This window comes from Halyomorpha halys, unplaced genomic scaffold (genome assembly GCF_000696795.3).
Source record: "Halyomorpha halys isolate HHAL.00 unplaced genomic scaffold, Hhal_1.1 Scaffold176.1, whole genome shotgun sequence".
Classification (NCBI taxonomy): Eukaryota; Metazoa; Arthropoda; class Insecta; order Hemiptera; family Pentatomidae; genus Halyomorpha; species Halyomorpha halys.
In genome coordinates, this window is record NW_027106234.1 from 1,075,352 (window position 1) to 1,093,308 (window position 17,957).

Sequence of the window (17,957 nt, forward strand, 5' to 3'; positions counted from 1 at the left end):
ATATCAGCTGATCGAGAACAGCTGACCGATTGTATATACATAGGCGGATAGGCTCCGCAAATCGATTAGTTTTCAGGAGATCATCAGATTTAGAGGAGGCCCCTCACCTCCGGACTTAAAATAGCTCCTTTGAATGGATAGCTCATATGTGATATTAAACATAACAGGTAACCTTAAAATACCAAAGGTAGTAAAAGGTAAGATACATCACGAATTACTTTTCTTTTTTCACAGTAATGCACTTATTAATTCACTTTTATTTCTGTTTTAGAGGGTTCGGAAAAAAAAAAAAAAAAAAAATAGATCAGTCTTTGATAGTACTTCGTTTTCATTTCACACTCCTCTCTCTCCTATACTTTTTGGTTTCACTTCAGTAAAATATAACTTATAGATATATTAAATTTTATTTTTTGAACAATCTTATAGTATATATATATATTAAGATTTTGAGGTTCAACAAATAATAAATAACTACATTATGTCCTTTTTATTTACTAAACCTCAAGATCCTTAAAATATATACGTCATTAACAGACAAGAAAAAAAAAAAAAAGCGATCAACACCAATATATTTATTTACACACATATTTTTGTTTCATTGACAATTCTTCTTTTTGGAATAGTGACCCAGGATCTTTATAAACAGATACGTTGAGTGAACTCTCAGCTTCAAAGGCATCCATATAAACATTTGTTTCTGTAAATATTATAATATTCGTCAGTATGATAATTAAAAATAGAAAAATCAAAACAGATCTCAAATTCACAAATTACGTTCATATTAATGGATTTGTAGAGGAATTTTCCTTGGCAAGTTGGGAAATCATGTCAACATTGTTGGAAAATTTTAGATTCAGTACCTCCTCCAAAATAATTGTAGGGACGTCCATAATAGAAATTTTATAAAGGGAAGTGGATACAGTAACTGTTAATAAATATATAAGTCGGAAAATATTAAGAGGAAGTACGGAATATTTTAAACTCAAAGTAGGATGCTGTTGAAAGTTGTTGATGACCACTCCACAACAAATTTTTAAAATTTAAATTAAAGAAATAAAAGTCGTGCAGGGTTTCCGTATTGAGAAAACGAAAAGATAAATCAAGGGAAAAAAATGCAAAAATGAAAATGACTATACGAAAAATAATACAATGTATAAGTATGAAAAATATACTTCCTCAAGGTAGTATCCTTGGTCCCATCCTCTACACCGTCTATACAGCTGACATTCCAACCAATCCTGACACTATCCTCACCACGTATGCCGATGACACATGTGTGCTCACTGTTAATAATAACCCATTAATTGTATCCCAAAATCTCCAATCCCATATCACAGCCCTCGAAGATTGGTGTTGTAATTGGAGGATTAAGATAAATTCCAACAAATCCCATCAAATCACCTTTACCCTTCGTCGTAAAGCTACTGACTGCCCTACAGTTTCATTTAATGATGTTACTCTTACCCCTGTCGAACAGATCCGCTACCTTGGACTACATTTGGACAAACGATTAACCTGGAATCCTGACACCAGACTGAAAAGACAGGAAACTGCACGTCTATTTCGACTATTACAGCACTTACTAGACAAACGGTCTAAACTTCCAACACATTACAAAAGACTGATCTACATGACTGTAATAAGGCCAATCTGGGCATATGGAGTTGAGCTTTGGGGATCCACTAAACCTTCGAATTCCTCTCGTATTCAATCCTTACAATCCAAAATCCTTCGTAAAATCCTCAATGCTCCTTACTTTGATACAAATAAAATCATACATAAAGACCTTAATGTTCCCTATGTAACCGATCTAGCCCGAACCAGATATCACTCCTTCCATTATAAACTCTCTAACCACTCATGCCCCCTAGTTTGTAATCTTGCATCCTCTTCCATTCCTGACAATCCTCCGAGGCGCCTGAAAAGAAGATGGTCACAAGACCAGCTAATGTAAAATGTCATTAGAGTGCTACCAATGGGTAGTTTCTCTACACGCCTGTAACACTCCAATTTAACTTAGATCACATTTACTAAATGTATTATAATGTACAGTTGTAAATAGCAATAAGTAAATATTAAAAAAAAAATATATATACTACTGAGGACTTACCATCAAAGTGTGGCTCCAATATCCTGTTGCGAAAAGGTCGTCTTCATTTAATGAATCAACTGCGCTTTTAACGTAAGATTTGGAATCAGGGAAAAATATTTTTGCAATGGTTGGGAATCTCTCAAAAAATGGCTTCGATATTTTTGTCATGCTCGTTTCTACAAAGCCTGGAGTCAGGCATTTAACCTTTATATTGTATCTTTCCATTTCTTTTTGGACAGAACTTGAAAACATATTTACGAAGCACTGAAAAATAAATATATAATTAACATAAAGTATTTTCATTAATTTTTTATATGATTGTTTGAGAGTGGTTTATTTTATTATCAATTTACACAATTTTGATCCTATTTTCTCTCAACTTTTATTCTTTAAAAATTCTCCAACGTTTTGGCCCTCAGACCATTCTCAAGAGAGTCCTAACCTTTTGAAGGTAGGTTCTGTTTTTAAGATATAAATATAAGTGAAAGAAGGAAGTTTGTAAAAAAGTTTTTTAAATCTAGGATATAAATAAAAAAAAAGTTATATGGGACAAGGGAAATTAGCCTGCAATTTGAGATTTTAAAAAACAATGACATCAATATTAAAGGTTGTATCCTTGAGAATGGCCTGAGGGCCAAAATATTGGAGAATTTTTAAAGAATAAAAGTTGAGAGAAAAAAGGATGAAAATAGTGTAAAGTGACAATAAAGTATTTTATCTAAGGTTCTTATAGTTGAAACAATATAGATATCATAGAAAATTATTAAAATTAAAAAACAACTCACAATTTGGTACCATACACAAATATTCAAATGAAATATCACAAATGAAGCCCTTATGTACCAACTTGGGGGGGGGGGAGTACTTTAACCGAAGATCATTCTTGTCATTATAGACGAAATTTATTCCGAGGATTAATTATTATTATTTGTTTATTACTTATTATACTTAAAACAAGTTATTTTGGCCATTAATTACATAACTGCTGATTTGATAACGTATGTGTATCTTTTTGCAGGAAAATTATACTTTTTTTCCAGAGTTTTTTTTTGTTTATTTTTCACTATCAATTAAATTGAGTAGAGGAAATATCACTCACTTACTTTTGTTTAAAATAGCTACTGATTTAAAAGGAATGGTGTCCCTTAACCAATTTATTGTTTTTTTAAAATGAAATTCGGTATCACTTCAGTATTTGATTTTAGTCAGAACTTTTTAAACCATGAGGTGATAATGCCAAAATTAATTCCAGTATTTTCAATATTTATCCTGGCCCACCCTTCGTATTCCCGTTTGGCCGATTGACTTAACAGCTACATTATAACTCTCGTTATAACGAGGGGTACTGGTACTGGGGGATTTGGTGGGGGGAACAAGTCCGGCAAGTGGGCCTAGTGGTCCTTTTTGCCAACCCCTGACGGCTACCTAGGTTGCGGCCGCGTACTAACCAAGGTGGGAGTGTCAAGCTTCATACTTCGGGACCGCCGAAAAATGAATGTTTAACTGCCCCAAGTAGGAATCGAACCCAAAACGTTCCGAACCGAGAGCACTGGGACCTGCGCCACAACCCGCACGGCCGTCCCTTATAACGAGGGGTAGAAAACAGCTAAAATTAATATTTTAGAAGGTGAAGAAATCAAGATCTCGAAATGAAATTTACTTAGAAGTGACCATAAGAGTAGGAATGTTGTAAAACGTTTGAACGGAAAACGATAATTTTTTGGGAGAATCTTCAATAAAGAAGTCATGATGTGCATATGAGGTCGGAGCGTGCCTAGTAAATTGAAAGACCAATAAGATATTAGAGTAAAATGGATAGTGGATGTATGAAGTCATATCTTGTAGACTGTGTATGGAAACAGTTGGAAGATAGATTATTGTTGCAATTACATGTAATTATCAAACTATTAAATTAAGAAACGTATTTAAAACTAGAGTATTTATAAGTGAGATTAAATGATACCTGAGAAGGGCTATATACTTTAATGTGGAGAAGGAAATCGAGGCTGAGGAAATTTTGGTGAAGAAAACGTGGAATAGCTGGAGGCACTAGCGGATCCAGAAGGATGATGACCCACTCTAGAAGAGAAGGTGTTTTTTTTTTTTTTTAAATTGTTGTCTTCTACATATACAATAATCTATTTGATCTTGAAGTCTTTTATTGGAAAATTAATATTATTTCAAAGTTGTATCATATTTAAATTTCGATCAAGATTTTACCGTAGTTCTATATTCTAAGAGATCTGCAAATGGAATATATTGTATGCACATGTCACACATTTAAATAACTTTTGGACAATATATTCGTTTTTAAAACGATTTCTAAAATCTGAAGTAAATCTGTTCATTAGTTAATTGTTTATAACCTTATCAATTTCCTAACTATGCTAAACCAAGCATGATACTATTCTTTGCAACTGTCACAATCCTATAAATTCTGTTTGGAATCAGCAGAACCATAACGACAATTCGGTTAACCAGTATATTGTAAATCGTTAACGACGAAACTGCATTTTAATTTTTTTTTAATCTTACCAAAAACTGAAGTGTAGTATTATATATATGAATCCATACGTAACATGAAAATGCATTTCCGGCTGTCCTAAAACGGTTAATAAGTACCTAATTAGTTTAATATACTAACGATTTACGAAATTATAGGTCTTTTCCTTGTTTTTCCCCTGAATATATTTTAACGGTGGACTTTAGTGGAAAAAATGCAAAGTAAAGAACATAACATAAGTCAAATTACAGCCATAAAATAATAATTAGGTTGGATCGAGGAATTGGCTGGCAGATGGCTAATGCCGGTAGATAACAATAGACTATACTTTTAGTATTAATTGTATTTTATATCAATGAAATACAAATTCAATTATTTGTTTGAAAAACGGTCATTTTTTTTTTTTTATACATTCCATTAATAACTTACGGTGCTCATTTTACGCAGAATTTAATGATATTTTACTTATTTAATTATTAAATGATTAAGAGCATGGCACCAGTTTTATCTGAGGCCATAAAATTATTTTTGTAATGTTTTCTTATCGTCCGTTAACTGCTATCAAGGAAATTGATGATATACTTTGTACGGCTTTCAGTAACAGTAATAGATTTGTATGTGGGAATAGTGTTCCACCGATCTTAATGAAACGTTTTTTGTTTTTTTGTGATACTATGTCGAAAAATATTGGACACGTGTTCGAGGACCAATACGCCCTTGGAGCTAAAAAAAAAAAAGATTTTTTATAATTTTAGAAATTGTTTTTATTATTGTATGCCGACTTTGCTCTACATACATTTAATGGTAATTATATACCAGTCAATTTGTTTATTTGTGTAGAATATTAACAAAAGATTGTTTATTGTATTAGTGTACTAAAAATAAAGTTAGATTCGTTCTTAGTCTTTTGAAACACTTAAATACGAATTTCCATACAAATCAAAAATTATAAATTTTTGAGCTTGACTTTTGAAGGATATTTTTTTTCTGCCAATGTCCCTTGTTAACGAAATAAATCCATAACGTCTCACATTATCCAAATCCAACGTAAATAATAACCGTTGAAAAGCAGAGTTTCTTTTTTTTGCAAACCATATGAATATCTTTTAGATTTAATGCTTTTTTTGTATGGAAGAAAAAGGAGTTTCAAATCAAGATCACCTTGGTGGATGCGTATATTCCCATAGTAGGTGAACCAAAAATTATTGAAAGTGAACTTATGTTTACGATAATGCCTTTCCTTTTTGGCTTCATTTGGGGCAATACGATTCTCGTCATCATTGATACAGAACCACAGTTAACATCAAGTTCGTTCCAAATGAATTCTTCATCAACTGTGCAGTATTCCGCTGGAGTTTTTCTGGCAATTCCAACATTGTTTACTGAAAAAATATACAAAAAAAAAATTAATTATAATCTAAAATAATGATTTGATGATGAAATGGTTGGGTCTTTCCATTGTTCCCTACTGTTGTGTGTTCATTACCGTTGGTAAATATCTTAAGTTTAATTCCAAAAATGCAATATCCTCTTTTTTGAGTAAATGGTTATTTTTTATGTATAAAGGGTTTTTAATATGTTTTTATTTTATATATCATTTAAATATTGTTCATTTGTTTTTTTGAACCAAAAAGCAAGCTAACCAATTTTCATCGTCTACAATAAATACGTTATTCAAAACAAAGCCAAGATAGCCCGTGTCCTTCCAAAAATCCGTTGAATCGCGGGCATGTTGAGCAGATTTGAATATTTTAAAAACTTTATTGTAACTTTCCATCATAATTGAAATTACAATACATTTAAGAAAAAATTTAAGAATAAGTATTAAAGAAAATTATTCATAAAGGAAATCATAGGAATAAAGTCAAAACCGTAGTGCTACAATCGATGTTGAGAATTAACAACAAAAGAAGGGGAAGGAAGAAAACTTAGTTTTTGATTAGGCGGGAGATGGATAACATTGCCTAGAAGCAGAATGTCCGGAAGATTCATTAGCTACTCGCAGTGGAAGACATCTAGAAAAGGGAAGACATCGAAGAGTCACCCAAGAAGAATAAGGGACTCTTTGTTTTGGATTGCCTAGTGAGAGAACGACTCCTGAGAGCGGTGAAGAGATTTTGTGAAGAAGCATTTTGGGAAAGAAGACAAAATGTTTTCGTTACAGTTAGTGAGTGTTTGTTTGTTAAGAACGAAGACGTAGAGTAATTAATTAGTGTTACTCAAAATAGAATTTAAGCAGATTTGTAAAGGTAGCTTATAAATAATTTAATTTAATGTCAATAGTAGTTGAATGTATATTCCAATTGCCTAAAAACCTGCCCTGAGATTAAGAGTCCATAATATTATATAAAATAAAATAAAAATTCTCATATTTCTTTAATATTTGCTCTTTTTATTTGACCTTGTCATCTTCAAAACTATACTTTAGATATGATAATAACAGAAAACTATTAATTTTCTTTTTATTTAATTTTAAATAATTTTTAATATTACATAAATTGGCGCAAAAGTGGATAAATGCAAACAAAGACGCTATTCGATAATATAAAAAAATCCAAAACTATGTAAAATATTTTTTCTAGACTCCTAGGGCGCATTGGCAAGAATCCTCGGACACGCGTAAAATATTTTTCGTACATTTGGGCGCTCAAAACTAAAGAGTTTTGATAGTCTTCATACTATGGGAGAGGGGAAAGCCAATATGGTAATTTTCCCCAAGAAAATTATCTTTATTATGACAATTTTAATTTTATCGCATAACACTACTTATGGCAATAGCTTGGGAATAAAATTTTTGAATTTTGGGTAAGTAAATTAAATTGCGTAAAAAGGTAGAGGAAATAAGTTTAATATCTTTGATAGATATCAGCACATGAATAGATGAATGGATTATGAATCATTGATAAATTAAAATTAATTATTTCAATTCTAAAAATCAAAAATACAATGCCATAAATATGAATGTTTATTAATAAGAATTTTCATAAAATACAAATAATATTTTACATGGCCCACTTTGCAACGACAGTCGACAGAAACTTGTGTGATATTGATAGATAACTGACACAATTCAGACCGACTAACTTTGCGAAATGGGCCAGTTAAAATATATTTTTGTATTTTATGGATTTTCATATGAATAAACATTTATAATTCTGGGTTTGTATTTGGAGTCTAGTGTATTAGAATAGTATTAATTAATTTTAATTTGTCAATGATGTATAATCCATACATCTATTTAACTGCTGAAGTCTGCCGTTATGACAGTCTATAAAGAAAGATTTGACAAGTTCGCTGAATCCATCAGAATTGTTTCAATAGTCTTTCCATACCACATAATTTTCTTGCGACTGACGTTGCAAAGTGAGCCAGGTAAATTATTTTTTGTATTTTAAAAAAATTCATATTTAAGGGTTTTTGAGGATACTAAAAACGAATCTGACTAGCTTTTATGTAAAGAAGTTTTTTACTGTGCAAGAAGCGATTTTTGGTTTTTGTGATTTTGAATATATTTAAACTCAATTAATAAAATTGATTATATTGTTTTCTTATCCTACATCTTAAAAACAAATAGATTGGTATATTATTACAACACATTGCCATAATATCAGCACAGTATTAAAATAATTTAGACCGACAAACCTAGAAAAGGACAAAATATTTTTTTATGGAGAAATAAAGTTGATTTTCGTATTCGCACCTAAAATATTTTTTTTTTTTTAATATCTTTATTGAAATTTACAACTGTATATTACATAATACATTCAGTAAATTTGATCTTAGTTAAAATGGAGTTTTACGGGTGTGTAGAGCAACTACCCGTTGGTAATACTCGAATGACATTTTATCCATCTTCTTTTCAGGTGCCTCAGAGGATTGTCAGGAATGGAAGAAGATGCAAGGTTAGAAACTAAGGGGTTTAAGTGGTTAGGAAGCAATCGAAATATAACAATTTTTTGCTAAAAAGTTTCTCCTTTTCGATCACTAAAATTGCAATAACATCAACACAACGCTAATCTACACACAACTTACAAGGAAATTTGGACCCTCCAAACTGCAGGCAATGGTTCAAATCTGACCTTCGTAAACAAATTAGTACTGAAGACATAAAGTTTTATTTTTGAGAATTTTTTCATAATTAGAAATTGTTTCTTCTTCCAAATAAAATTTAAAAGATATTAATATGGCTTGAAGTAGCAACAATTTAACTTTCTAACAGTTACAGTTACATTGCATTTGGACAACATGAATTTATTAAAAAAGAATGTCATGAATTTATTTCGTGAATGAGGGGCATCGGTAGAAAAAATATCCTACAAAAACTAAGCCTGAAAATTCGTAATATTTGATTTATGAGAAACATAAATATTCAAAGGTTTCAAAAGACACTAAATCTGAATCTGACTTGATTTTTCCCATAATTTTTTTTTTTGTCTACTGGATGTAATGTTTTTGTAATTTTTAACGTACTTAAATTCATTTCTTATTATACACACACAAAAAAAACAATATAGTTGTATATAATAACTATTAAATACATGCATAACAAAGACGCTATACGATAACATAAAAAAAATCATGCATTGGCAAGAATTCTGGGACACGCGTCTAATATTTTTCGTCAAATCCAAAAGAGCCTATAAACGATCGGGGGATACGAATCGAATTGTTTTATTTTTTTTATTACCTTAATTCAAAACTTTTTCGGGGTATTACAATTTGAAAAAAATGTGATTTTTCAACGTATCTTAAGACACGTCTTATGCTCTCCCTGACAATTGAACTGAAACCTTTATTATTTCCTAAAAAACAATATTTTGAGTTTAATCAGTAAGATAGGATTTAGAGGATATAACCATTTTTTTATTCCATTTTTAGTCTCTAATAATTAATGTATAGAATGAAATAATATTATGTAACAAAGTTTAAATGAACTGGTACTAGACAAATTATGATTCATCAGGAAATGAGGACACATGAAACATACAGTCTGCTGACTCATTATCAACACTTCGATTCCATAATCGCTGTTATTTGCATATTGCATACTTATATTAATATATTCATGCTTATAAAGTTTCGAATTAGGCAGAGGTTTTATTTAAGTAAGTTTAAATTAAGTAACTCGAGTTGTTAAAAATTAATGATCATAAAAAATCCCGAATCATAGAGACCTAAATAAATTATAATATAAATTTCTTAAGAAATAGAATTAAATATAAAGTCAGCATATCAAAAGATGATTCAGGAATCATAAAGTACTGATTGTCGAATAATTGTACAGTGGAAACTTCATTTAAGAAACACTTCTAATTGTTAAAGTGTGATGTAAAAATTCATTTCTTATTGTATAAATGTTGCTCTGTGGCAAACGGTGAATGTATCGATATTAGTTCTCTAACCGTTATGTACTTGGTCTAACGGCCAGTTGCTAGAATTGACAGTTTGTAAGAAGCCACCAAGGCTCAGTTGTGTGTGTTGTTGGTTCTCACTACAGTAAGAACGTTTTATGTTATTTAACCGTAACTATTAAATCTGTAAGAACAGTAAAAACATTTTATTTGTGTCCACCATCCCCGCGTTCAACACTGATAAATGGAAATTTCTTCAAAACCGGACAGTCCCCCCCCCCCTAGCGTCAAACCTGTTACTTAACAAGATTTTCAACTTCTACTAATCGAACACAGATTTAGACGTTTTCATTTGCCAAACGATCTTATAACTGCGAAACCTAACCAACAAATCCAGTACTAATGGTGTTTTATGAGCCTGGAATTAAATATAACTGGAATAATTTATCAAAGTACCACAAAAAAACACTATTTTTTACTTTTAAAGAAAGAGTCTAATCAATAAAAGTAAATGATTTCTTTACAAATTTTTATTCATTTAATGTAATTTACAACTGTACAAAATAATAAATACAATAAGTAAATTGGATGAATGTTTCTAACACTTGAATTAGAAGGCCCCGTGGCCAGCTTCTTTTCAGACGCCTCGGAGGATTATCAAGGATTCTTATGGAGATTAAGAACTAATGGGTCAGGATGGGTAAGGAGTGTGGAATGAAAAGACGAATATCTGTTTTGGGCCAAATCTGCAACGAATGGGATGTTAAAGTCTTTGTGGATGAGTTTATTTGTGACGTAATAAGGAGCATCAAGGATTTTACGTACGATTTTCGATTGTAAGGATTTGCGAGGAATTAGATGGTTTGGGAGAGCCCCAGAGCTCAATTCCATATGTCCAAATTGGTCTGGTTATCATAGTATATAATAATTTTTTGTTGTAATTAGGAAGTTTAGAGCATTTGTCAAGTAGGTGTTGTAGCAATGCGAATCTACGAGCAGTTTCTTGTCGTTTCAGTCTTGCATGTGGATTCCAAGTAAGTCTCTTGTCAAGGTGGTGTCCTAGGTAGCGAATCTGTTCAACAGGCGTTAGTGGAGTAAACAAAAGTGAAAAAGATAAATAAAGCATCCACATGTTCGCTTTTTCCTTCTAGGTAGGAAAAAGATGAGTGACTAATACTTAAAAAAAACAAAAACAATTTAACAGTGAATAAAGTTCAGAAATACTGATTCAAAAAAACTTTTTACAAATTATGCGATCTTCAAATTCTCAAGTTGATGTATGAGTGGGGTTGAGAAAGGACGGACCTTCGTTATGACATTAGTTGTTAGAAGTCGATCAAAAGTTACGACATGACAAAGTAAAAACAAGTCAGTTGGTTCGACAAATTCAAAGCTGAATACAAAATACCGAGTTTCATCCAGCTTTTCCAAATAAATCAGAACAACGAAAAGGACGATTTTTGTATGCGCAAACATGGATAGGATTTAAAAATTTTCTTGGACATCGACAAGCAGAAAATTCAAATTGTGTCAAGAGAATTAATTTGTAAAATGAATGGAATAAAAGATTACAAAAAATTATTATAAGTTCCGCTGTTTGAATAATTATGGGGCTCTTCACTTATACTTCAGTTTGATATTTTTAAACAATATAAAAGTTTAACTATTTTACTCACCAAAAAACATTCAATTCTTACCTAATATACCAATATCTCTCCCGTCCAGGTTTTTCTTTATCTTGTCATAGCAGTTCCTGTCAGTGAAATCAGCTTGAATGGACAACGTCTTAACCCCAAATTCTTCCTCTGAAAAACATCATATTTAAAAAAATCTGAATTGAGATTTAAAATATTTTCAAGCGTCATTAGTTGAGATCACCTATTTCGTTGGCTGTGAATCGTAGCTTTTCTTCGTTTCTGCTAATGAGAATTATGTTAAGGCCTCTTTTTGCTAATTCGCCAGCAAACGCTTTTCCAATACCATCAGTACTCCCAGTCACCACTGTAATACCAAAAGACCAATTGATATGAGTGATAATGCGTTAGGTGGAGATGTCAAAAAAGAGGTAAGGAACGACCATCCTGTCCAGAGCAGTTTAGTGTTATAACCTGATACCATAAACTTATTCATATTCATGCGAATTTTTGACCCTGACCTCAATTTAAAGGGGTCTGTCCATGCTATCCGGAGCAGAACTCGATAGTTGCGACCCAATTAAAGCAGTAATATAACCTACAACTGGTCTGGAGGGAATTAACCATTTATTAAGTATATGCTATGTTTAATACCAAGGTATGTCACTTACATACAGTAAACATGAAAAGCATGCTGCGTCACAATAACGAGATTAATAATGACCCATAGAATAACAAAGGGCAATAGCTTTGTGATACACTCGGATTCGAAGCCAGTAATGCTAAAAATTACCGATTCAAAATCGTTTCACGTTTTATATGAAAAACCTTAATTAAAAGTACCTCTTTCTATTAGTAATTACAGAGGTAAGTGTGCTGGGAGAAACACTGGTTTCTTAACCATCACAACTAAGAGTCTACCGATTCCATTTCAAAATTCTCAAAACGTTACGAAAAGGGAGAGGGAGTGACTGTAAAAATTCAAATACTCTATATATTCTTCCTTTGAGGAACTAATCATTTTTAATTTTCAGGGCATATTTAGAATAGAATAGAAAATAAAATTTATTCTAACCAGAAATTGAAATAATATAAATAGCTCAGTTTGAACTATATCTACAATACAATATAATATATAAGTAAACAAAATAAAACAAATTCTTATATATTAAAATTAAATATTTTATGGTCTTTTATTTACAATAAGCAAATATAAGAACATAAAATAATCAAATAAATCATATGGAACATCTGTGCATATATACATACCATTATAAATATTTGTTTATATCCACACCCACACACACACACACACACACACACACACACACACACACACACACACACATATATATATATATATATATATATATATATGCAGAAGACTGTAAAAACTTATCCACACGCAGGAAATAAGAAACTATTTATCTATCAGTTGGCGCTACGACCTTGCGATGGGTCCTGGCCTCCTCTATGAGCCTCCGCCATTCGGGTCGGTTTTGGGCTGCTGCCTTCCAATTTCGGACTCCAAGCAGGTCTCGTGCGTCTTGTACCACCATCCATCCACCGGAGGTCTGACTCTTCTTGGACCATATATTTCTTCTTCCATGACTCTTTTAGGCATTTCGCCGGGACTCACCCGTGCAACATGTCCTGCCCACCCAAGGCGTCCCAGCCTAACAAAGGTCATAATATCTATATCTTGGAGCACCTCATAGAGTTCCTTATTTATTTTTCTTCTCAAGCCTTCCTCATCCCTTACCGGCGCATAGTTCTTTGAAGGATCTTCCTCTCGAAGACCAACAGATAATTTCTATCCTGTGTGGATAGGGTCCATGTCTGGGAGGCGTATGTTAGGACAGGTCTAATTAGAGTTTTATACAAATGGATCTTTGTTTTCCTACTAATGAGCTTGCTCCAGAACTGTTTTAACAATCCAAAATAGCATCGCTGTGATTGCTTTATTTCAGTGGAAACATTATTTGTTGCTATGACCTGAGATCCAAGGTAAGGAAACTCCTCCACTCTCGAAATAAGAAACAAGAAATTAAATTTATAAATCATGGGGTATATAGAATGTTAAAAAAATTGTTCACTTTTAATCTTCATCCCATTCTTAAAATATGATGTCATGATTAAATAGGGGCGAATTACGATGTGAGAAGGTATCAGAAAAAGGAGGAATTCAAAAGAAGAATGGAGGAGTAGGTTGGGGGATTTTAAAAGGGAGGGAATTCCAGAAGACAGTAGAGCGGGTTAATATGGAATGTCCAAATGTTTTACTCCTGTGAGAAGGAATGTGGAGGTCAGAAAGGCACTATCTTGTTTCCTGTGAGTAGATTGAGAATTTAAGTTGTTGGAGACTCAAGAAGTAGGAACGGTGATGTGAGTTATGGTTTTGGTACACGTAAGATCCAAGATAATATTGTCTACGGATAAAGAGGAAGAACCACTAAGAGGAGGGTAACATGAGAATACCTCGAGTTACCGAAGAACAATCTTAAAGAGGAATTCATGATTCACTTCAATCTGCTTTCTGTGAAATCGAGAAGCCTCCTGTATGTTCCACAGTCGTAGTTAAAGTAGGCAAAATGAGTAAGGATTCAAGACGCTTACGAGTAGGTCATGGAAGTAAGTGTAAGGAGCGATGGAATAGCATAAGTGTACTAATTGCCCTTCGTGAAATTTGGGTGAGATGAGGTATCCAGGATAGGGTTTGGTCAATATTAATACCTAGGTTTTTGCCAAAGGAAAGTGATGGGTGGTCGTTTAGGATTAAGGTAGGATGGGAGGTGTTGGATCTGAGGAAGAAGTTGGAACCTATGATAATGGCCTGAGTTTTCATAGCGTTTAACCTTTATTTATTCAAATTTACTCAAGCACTGATCCTAATTTATGAGAGAATATGGGAAGGATGATATGCAAAATTATGTGATTGTGTTATTTAAATTTGTGCCAGGATACACTGACAGGAATTAATAACCTTGTCATTCGGAAAGGATATTTCTTAAACCAATTCAAAACGATTTCAATCTTTATTAGGTTTATGAGCCATGTGACTTACCTCAGTTTTTATCAGGTTTAAAAAATAATAAAGTGAATGTAGCTTAAAAACACTCTTGTTTTCAATTACAATTGACAATTATATAATTACATTTGAAAAATTTTTACGTGTTTTAATTTAATTACTTTAAGTAAAATTATTACACGAAAAAATGTTTAAAAACATTCATCTCAAGTACTCACGGTTATTGATATTTATCATTATTAAAAATCTCTGATGCTATATTACACGGGAACACTTCAAATCTAAAACTGGAATACTCCAAAAATAAAACAACATCGTAATCCCAATGAGCAGTTCCTGAGAATAAACATTTTAAGCAAATTATTAAATGAATGTTTTTATATATTTTGATTTAACTAATAATTTTGATATTCAAATTAAAACTCGTATTAATATTTATATTAAGGTTTCTACAAAACATAAACGTGCATAGGTAATTTTTTAATTTATAACTGCAATAAAACACAAGAAAGTTATTATAAATTTTTTTATTAAAAATATATATCACTGTTTACTTCAGAATAATTATTGACATTAAAATATTGATATATTAACAATAAAGCCAGGAACATTCTAATCCTTACATTTATCTTAAGTATTAACTGCATAAAATACAATGATTTTTTTAAGTCAATTATAAAATTTAAAATGTTAATCGATCCATTTTAAACAAAAAGAAAATAAATTGTAATTTTTACACTTTCTTGAAACTAGTTAATATTGTTTAAATAAATAAATTGTATCCTATTTTAGTCTCAAAACATTTTTTATTCCTTTATATGTCTGACGTTTCGGCAAATTCGGCCATCCCAAGGACAATCTTAATTCAATTTTAGACCCACATAATTTAAAAAAACAACTTCATGCAGGCTATTCTGCCCAGGTCATTTATATCAGTCCAAAAATAACCCTAATTAGTCAATTATTCATAATAAATTAAAAATTAAAATTTTTTATCATAGTCAACCTTCTTTGTTAAAATTTATCATAACAATCAGTGTTAAATGTTATGTTTAAATGTGCGATACTTCCGACATAATTATGTTTAAAAAATAATTAAGGAATAAAAAATGTTTTGAGACTAAAATAGGATAAAATTTATTTATTTAAACAATAAAAAATTGTATTAATAGGCTATGATAAACTATTATTAACCCATTGAGCCAATTTTATTCTAATGATTATTGAATTACTAAAACATAAAGGAGCCAATTCACTTGCCACATACCCATGCCGCATGAAACCACAATTATATAAATCTAAAACAACATACCTACTAACTCTTGCTAATATATTGTTTATATAATTGTTTTGATTTTATTAAAAGTTCAGAAATTTCCTAATTAAAATCGCTCAAATATATATATATACCTAATTAATACTACAAAACACATTAGATCCTTAAAATAAACAATAAAAAATATTTTTGAAGAATTTAATAAGTCACAGATCGATAAAATAATAGTACAAGAGCCGGGAAGAAAAAAAGGTAGTTATCTCACCCCAATTTTTAATTACTTTAATGAAAACTATGTATAATTACTAGTCAAAACTGATGAGTCTGCCAAGTATAGGTAGGGGGAATAAAAAATGGCGGCTGTTTCAAAACCTTAAAAAAACATTAATTTTTCATTCGGAGCTCTATATCTAAGAAGAGTAAATTTGCTGAAATATTACCCCTAATAGAGCTATTGACATCAAAAAGTTCTCGAGATATAGCCTTTTAAAAAGCAACATTTCATAAAAATGTACTGAAAGATCAATAGTTAGTGAATTTATTTTGAGAAATCTATATCTCAATAACCATTCGACTTTAGTCTAATATACTCAATAAATGAATTATTCACTTTTTTACAAAAAAAAAATTTTTCTTAAAAATTTTTGAATTTGTAAAATTTCTTAAAATTTTATTCTTACAAAATTTTATTTTATTCTGTCTTGATAAATATAAATATTTAACAATAAAAGTAGGATATTGGTTTCTGTATTTGACAAGGGACGTTATGTTTCTATACCTGGACGTGATCTGATGATATTTCTATCAACAAATGGCTAATTAAGAAGGTCAAGCGCCTACATTATAAAGGCCAGAATCGAATCTTATAAACGTTCGATAAACTATAAAATAAATTTTATTTCACAGCAGGGATCGAATTTGGGGACAGTGTTCAATGAATAAAACCTATTTTTAGTCCTCTAGTTTCATTTTAAAAAAAATTAAGGAATTATAATAGTATAAAATCAATTAATAATTTTTTTTTAATAAAAAAACACAGGGGTAGTTTTTAAGCAAAGTGGCGTTTTTGAAATCCGTTCCATTTGAACAAACAGTTTGAGTACTTTGCTATTATTTATTCTAAATTGTGTTAGACCTTTATTTTGAAGATCGAAATTTTGTTTGAATATAAAACATTTCATTTTTAGAACATAAAGTATAATGTATTGCGGGATATTTCATATATTATAGATTTCAATAGATTTTTTTATTTGGTTGTCCAAATAAAGACATAATGACAATGCTTCATCTTATACTGAATTAGAGCCCTGCTTTATAGAGAAAATTAATGCAAAAAAAAAAGCAAGGAAGACGACATTGACAGTAAAATAGACTTTTTTTTTATATAAGCTTAGCAGAGAATGAACTAAAGCAGTGAAGAAAAAGATACAACGGAAAAGTTTAATAAAACAAGAGGTTAGTGAAAAGTGGCAACCCTGTGGATCAGACAGTGACTTCAAGAATCTCTCTTGAAAGTTGAGTTTCATGTCGGCGTTGTGAGACATGAGTCACGTGCTAACACCAGTTCACACTATAATGTAATAAGTAAATTGTTCGTAGAGATTTGAAAATATTACCATGCTAAATATATTAGGTAAAAATAGGCTTAACTTGATTCATATTTCTGATGTATATATAATCAATATAACATATTATGTATTTTCTTAATATTCATAATATTCAGTTTATGTATATTTTCTTAACAGGTATAAGTATGATTATTCATTTCATGATATACCTTCTTACATATAATATTAATATTTGCTTATAAAAATAAATTATGAGGCAAAAGCTATTTTAAAAATAAACAGTAAATTTCAATGAACCCTCACCTGCCCATTCTCCATAATACCTCAAATCAAATTTTTTCCAGTTTGCTGGTGCCAAAAGGTAATATATTTTCCGATAGACTGTTGGAATTATTGCAAGGCACAACTTGAATAGTGTAAAGATACCGAGCCATGTTGTTAGCTTTGATTCAAGTAATGATTCCATCATACTTAGTAGTAGGCACTATGAGACTGCAACAGCCTC

At 31.0% G+C, this 17,957-nt stretch overlaps 1 protein-coding gene across 1 annotated transcript; it reads right to left on the reverse strand.

Annotated features, from left to right (window-relative positions):
- Positions 1–552: 552 nt before the first annotated feature.
- Positions 553–17,957, reverse strand: LOC106679076 (very-long-chain 3-oxoacyl-CoA reductase). Its single transcript, XM_014418027.2, has 6 exons — positions 17,756–17,957; positions 11,825–11,947; positions 11,644–11,751; positions 5,757–5,977; positions 2,111–2,356; positions 553–697 (listed from the first exon to the last, which is right to left on the reverse strand). The coding sequence occupies exons 1-6, from the start codon at positions 17,919–17,921 to the stop codon at positions 596–598; spliced, it is 966 nt and encodes a 321-aa protein (XP_014273513.1). The 5' UTR covers positions 17,922–17,957; the 3' UTR covers positions 553–595.

What these genes read in the sequence shown, in the direction of transcription:
- LOC106679076 (XM_014418027.2), bottom strand. Translation starts at nt 17,921, where the DNA reads ATGATGGAATCATTACTTGAATCAAAGCTAACAACATGGCTCGGTATC. An exon ending in GAATATACGCATCCACCAAG is followed by an intron (nt 2,357 to 5,756) that starts GTGATCTTGATT and finishes TTTATTTTTCAG; the next exon opens with TGCTTCGTAAATATGTTTTC. An exon ending in ATTGGAGCCACACTTTGATG is followed by an intron (nt 698 to 2,110) that starts GTAAGTCCTCAG and finishes TAATATTTACAG; the next exon opens with AAACAAATGTTTATATGGAT.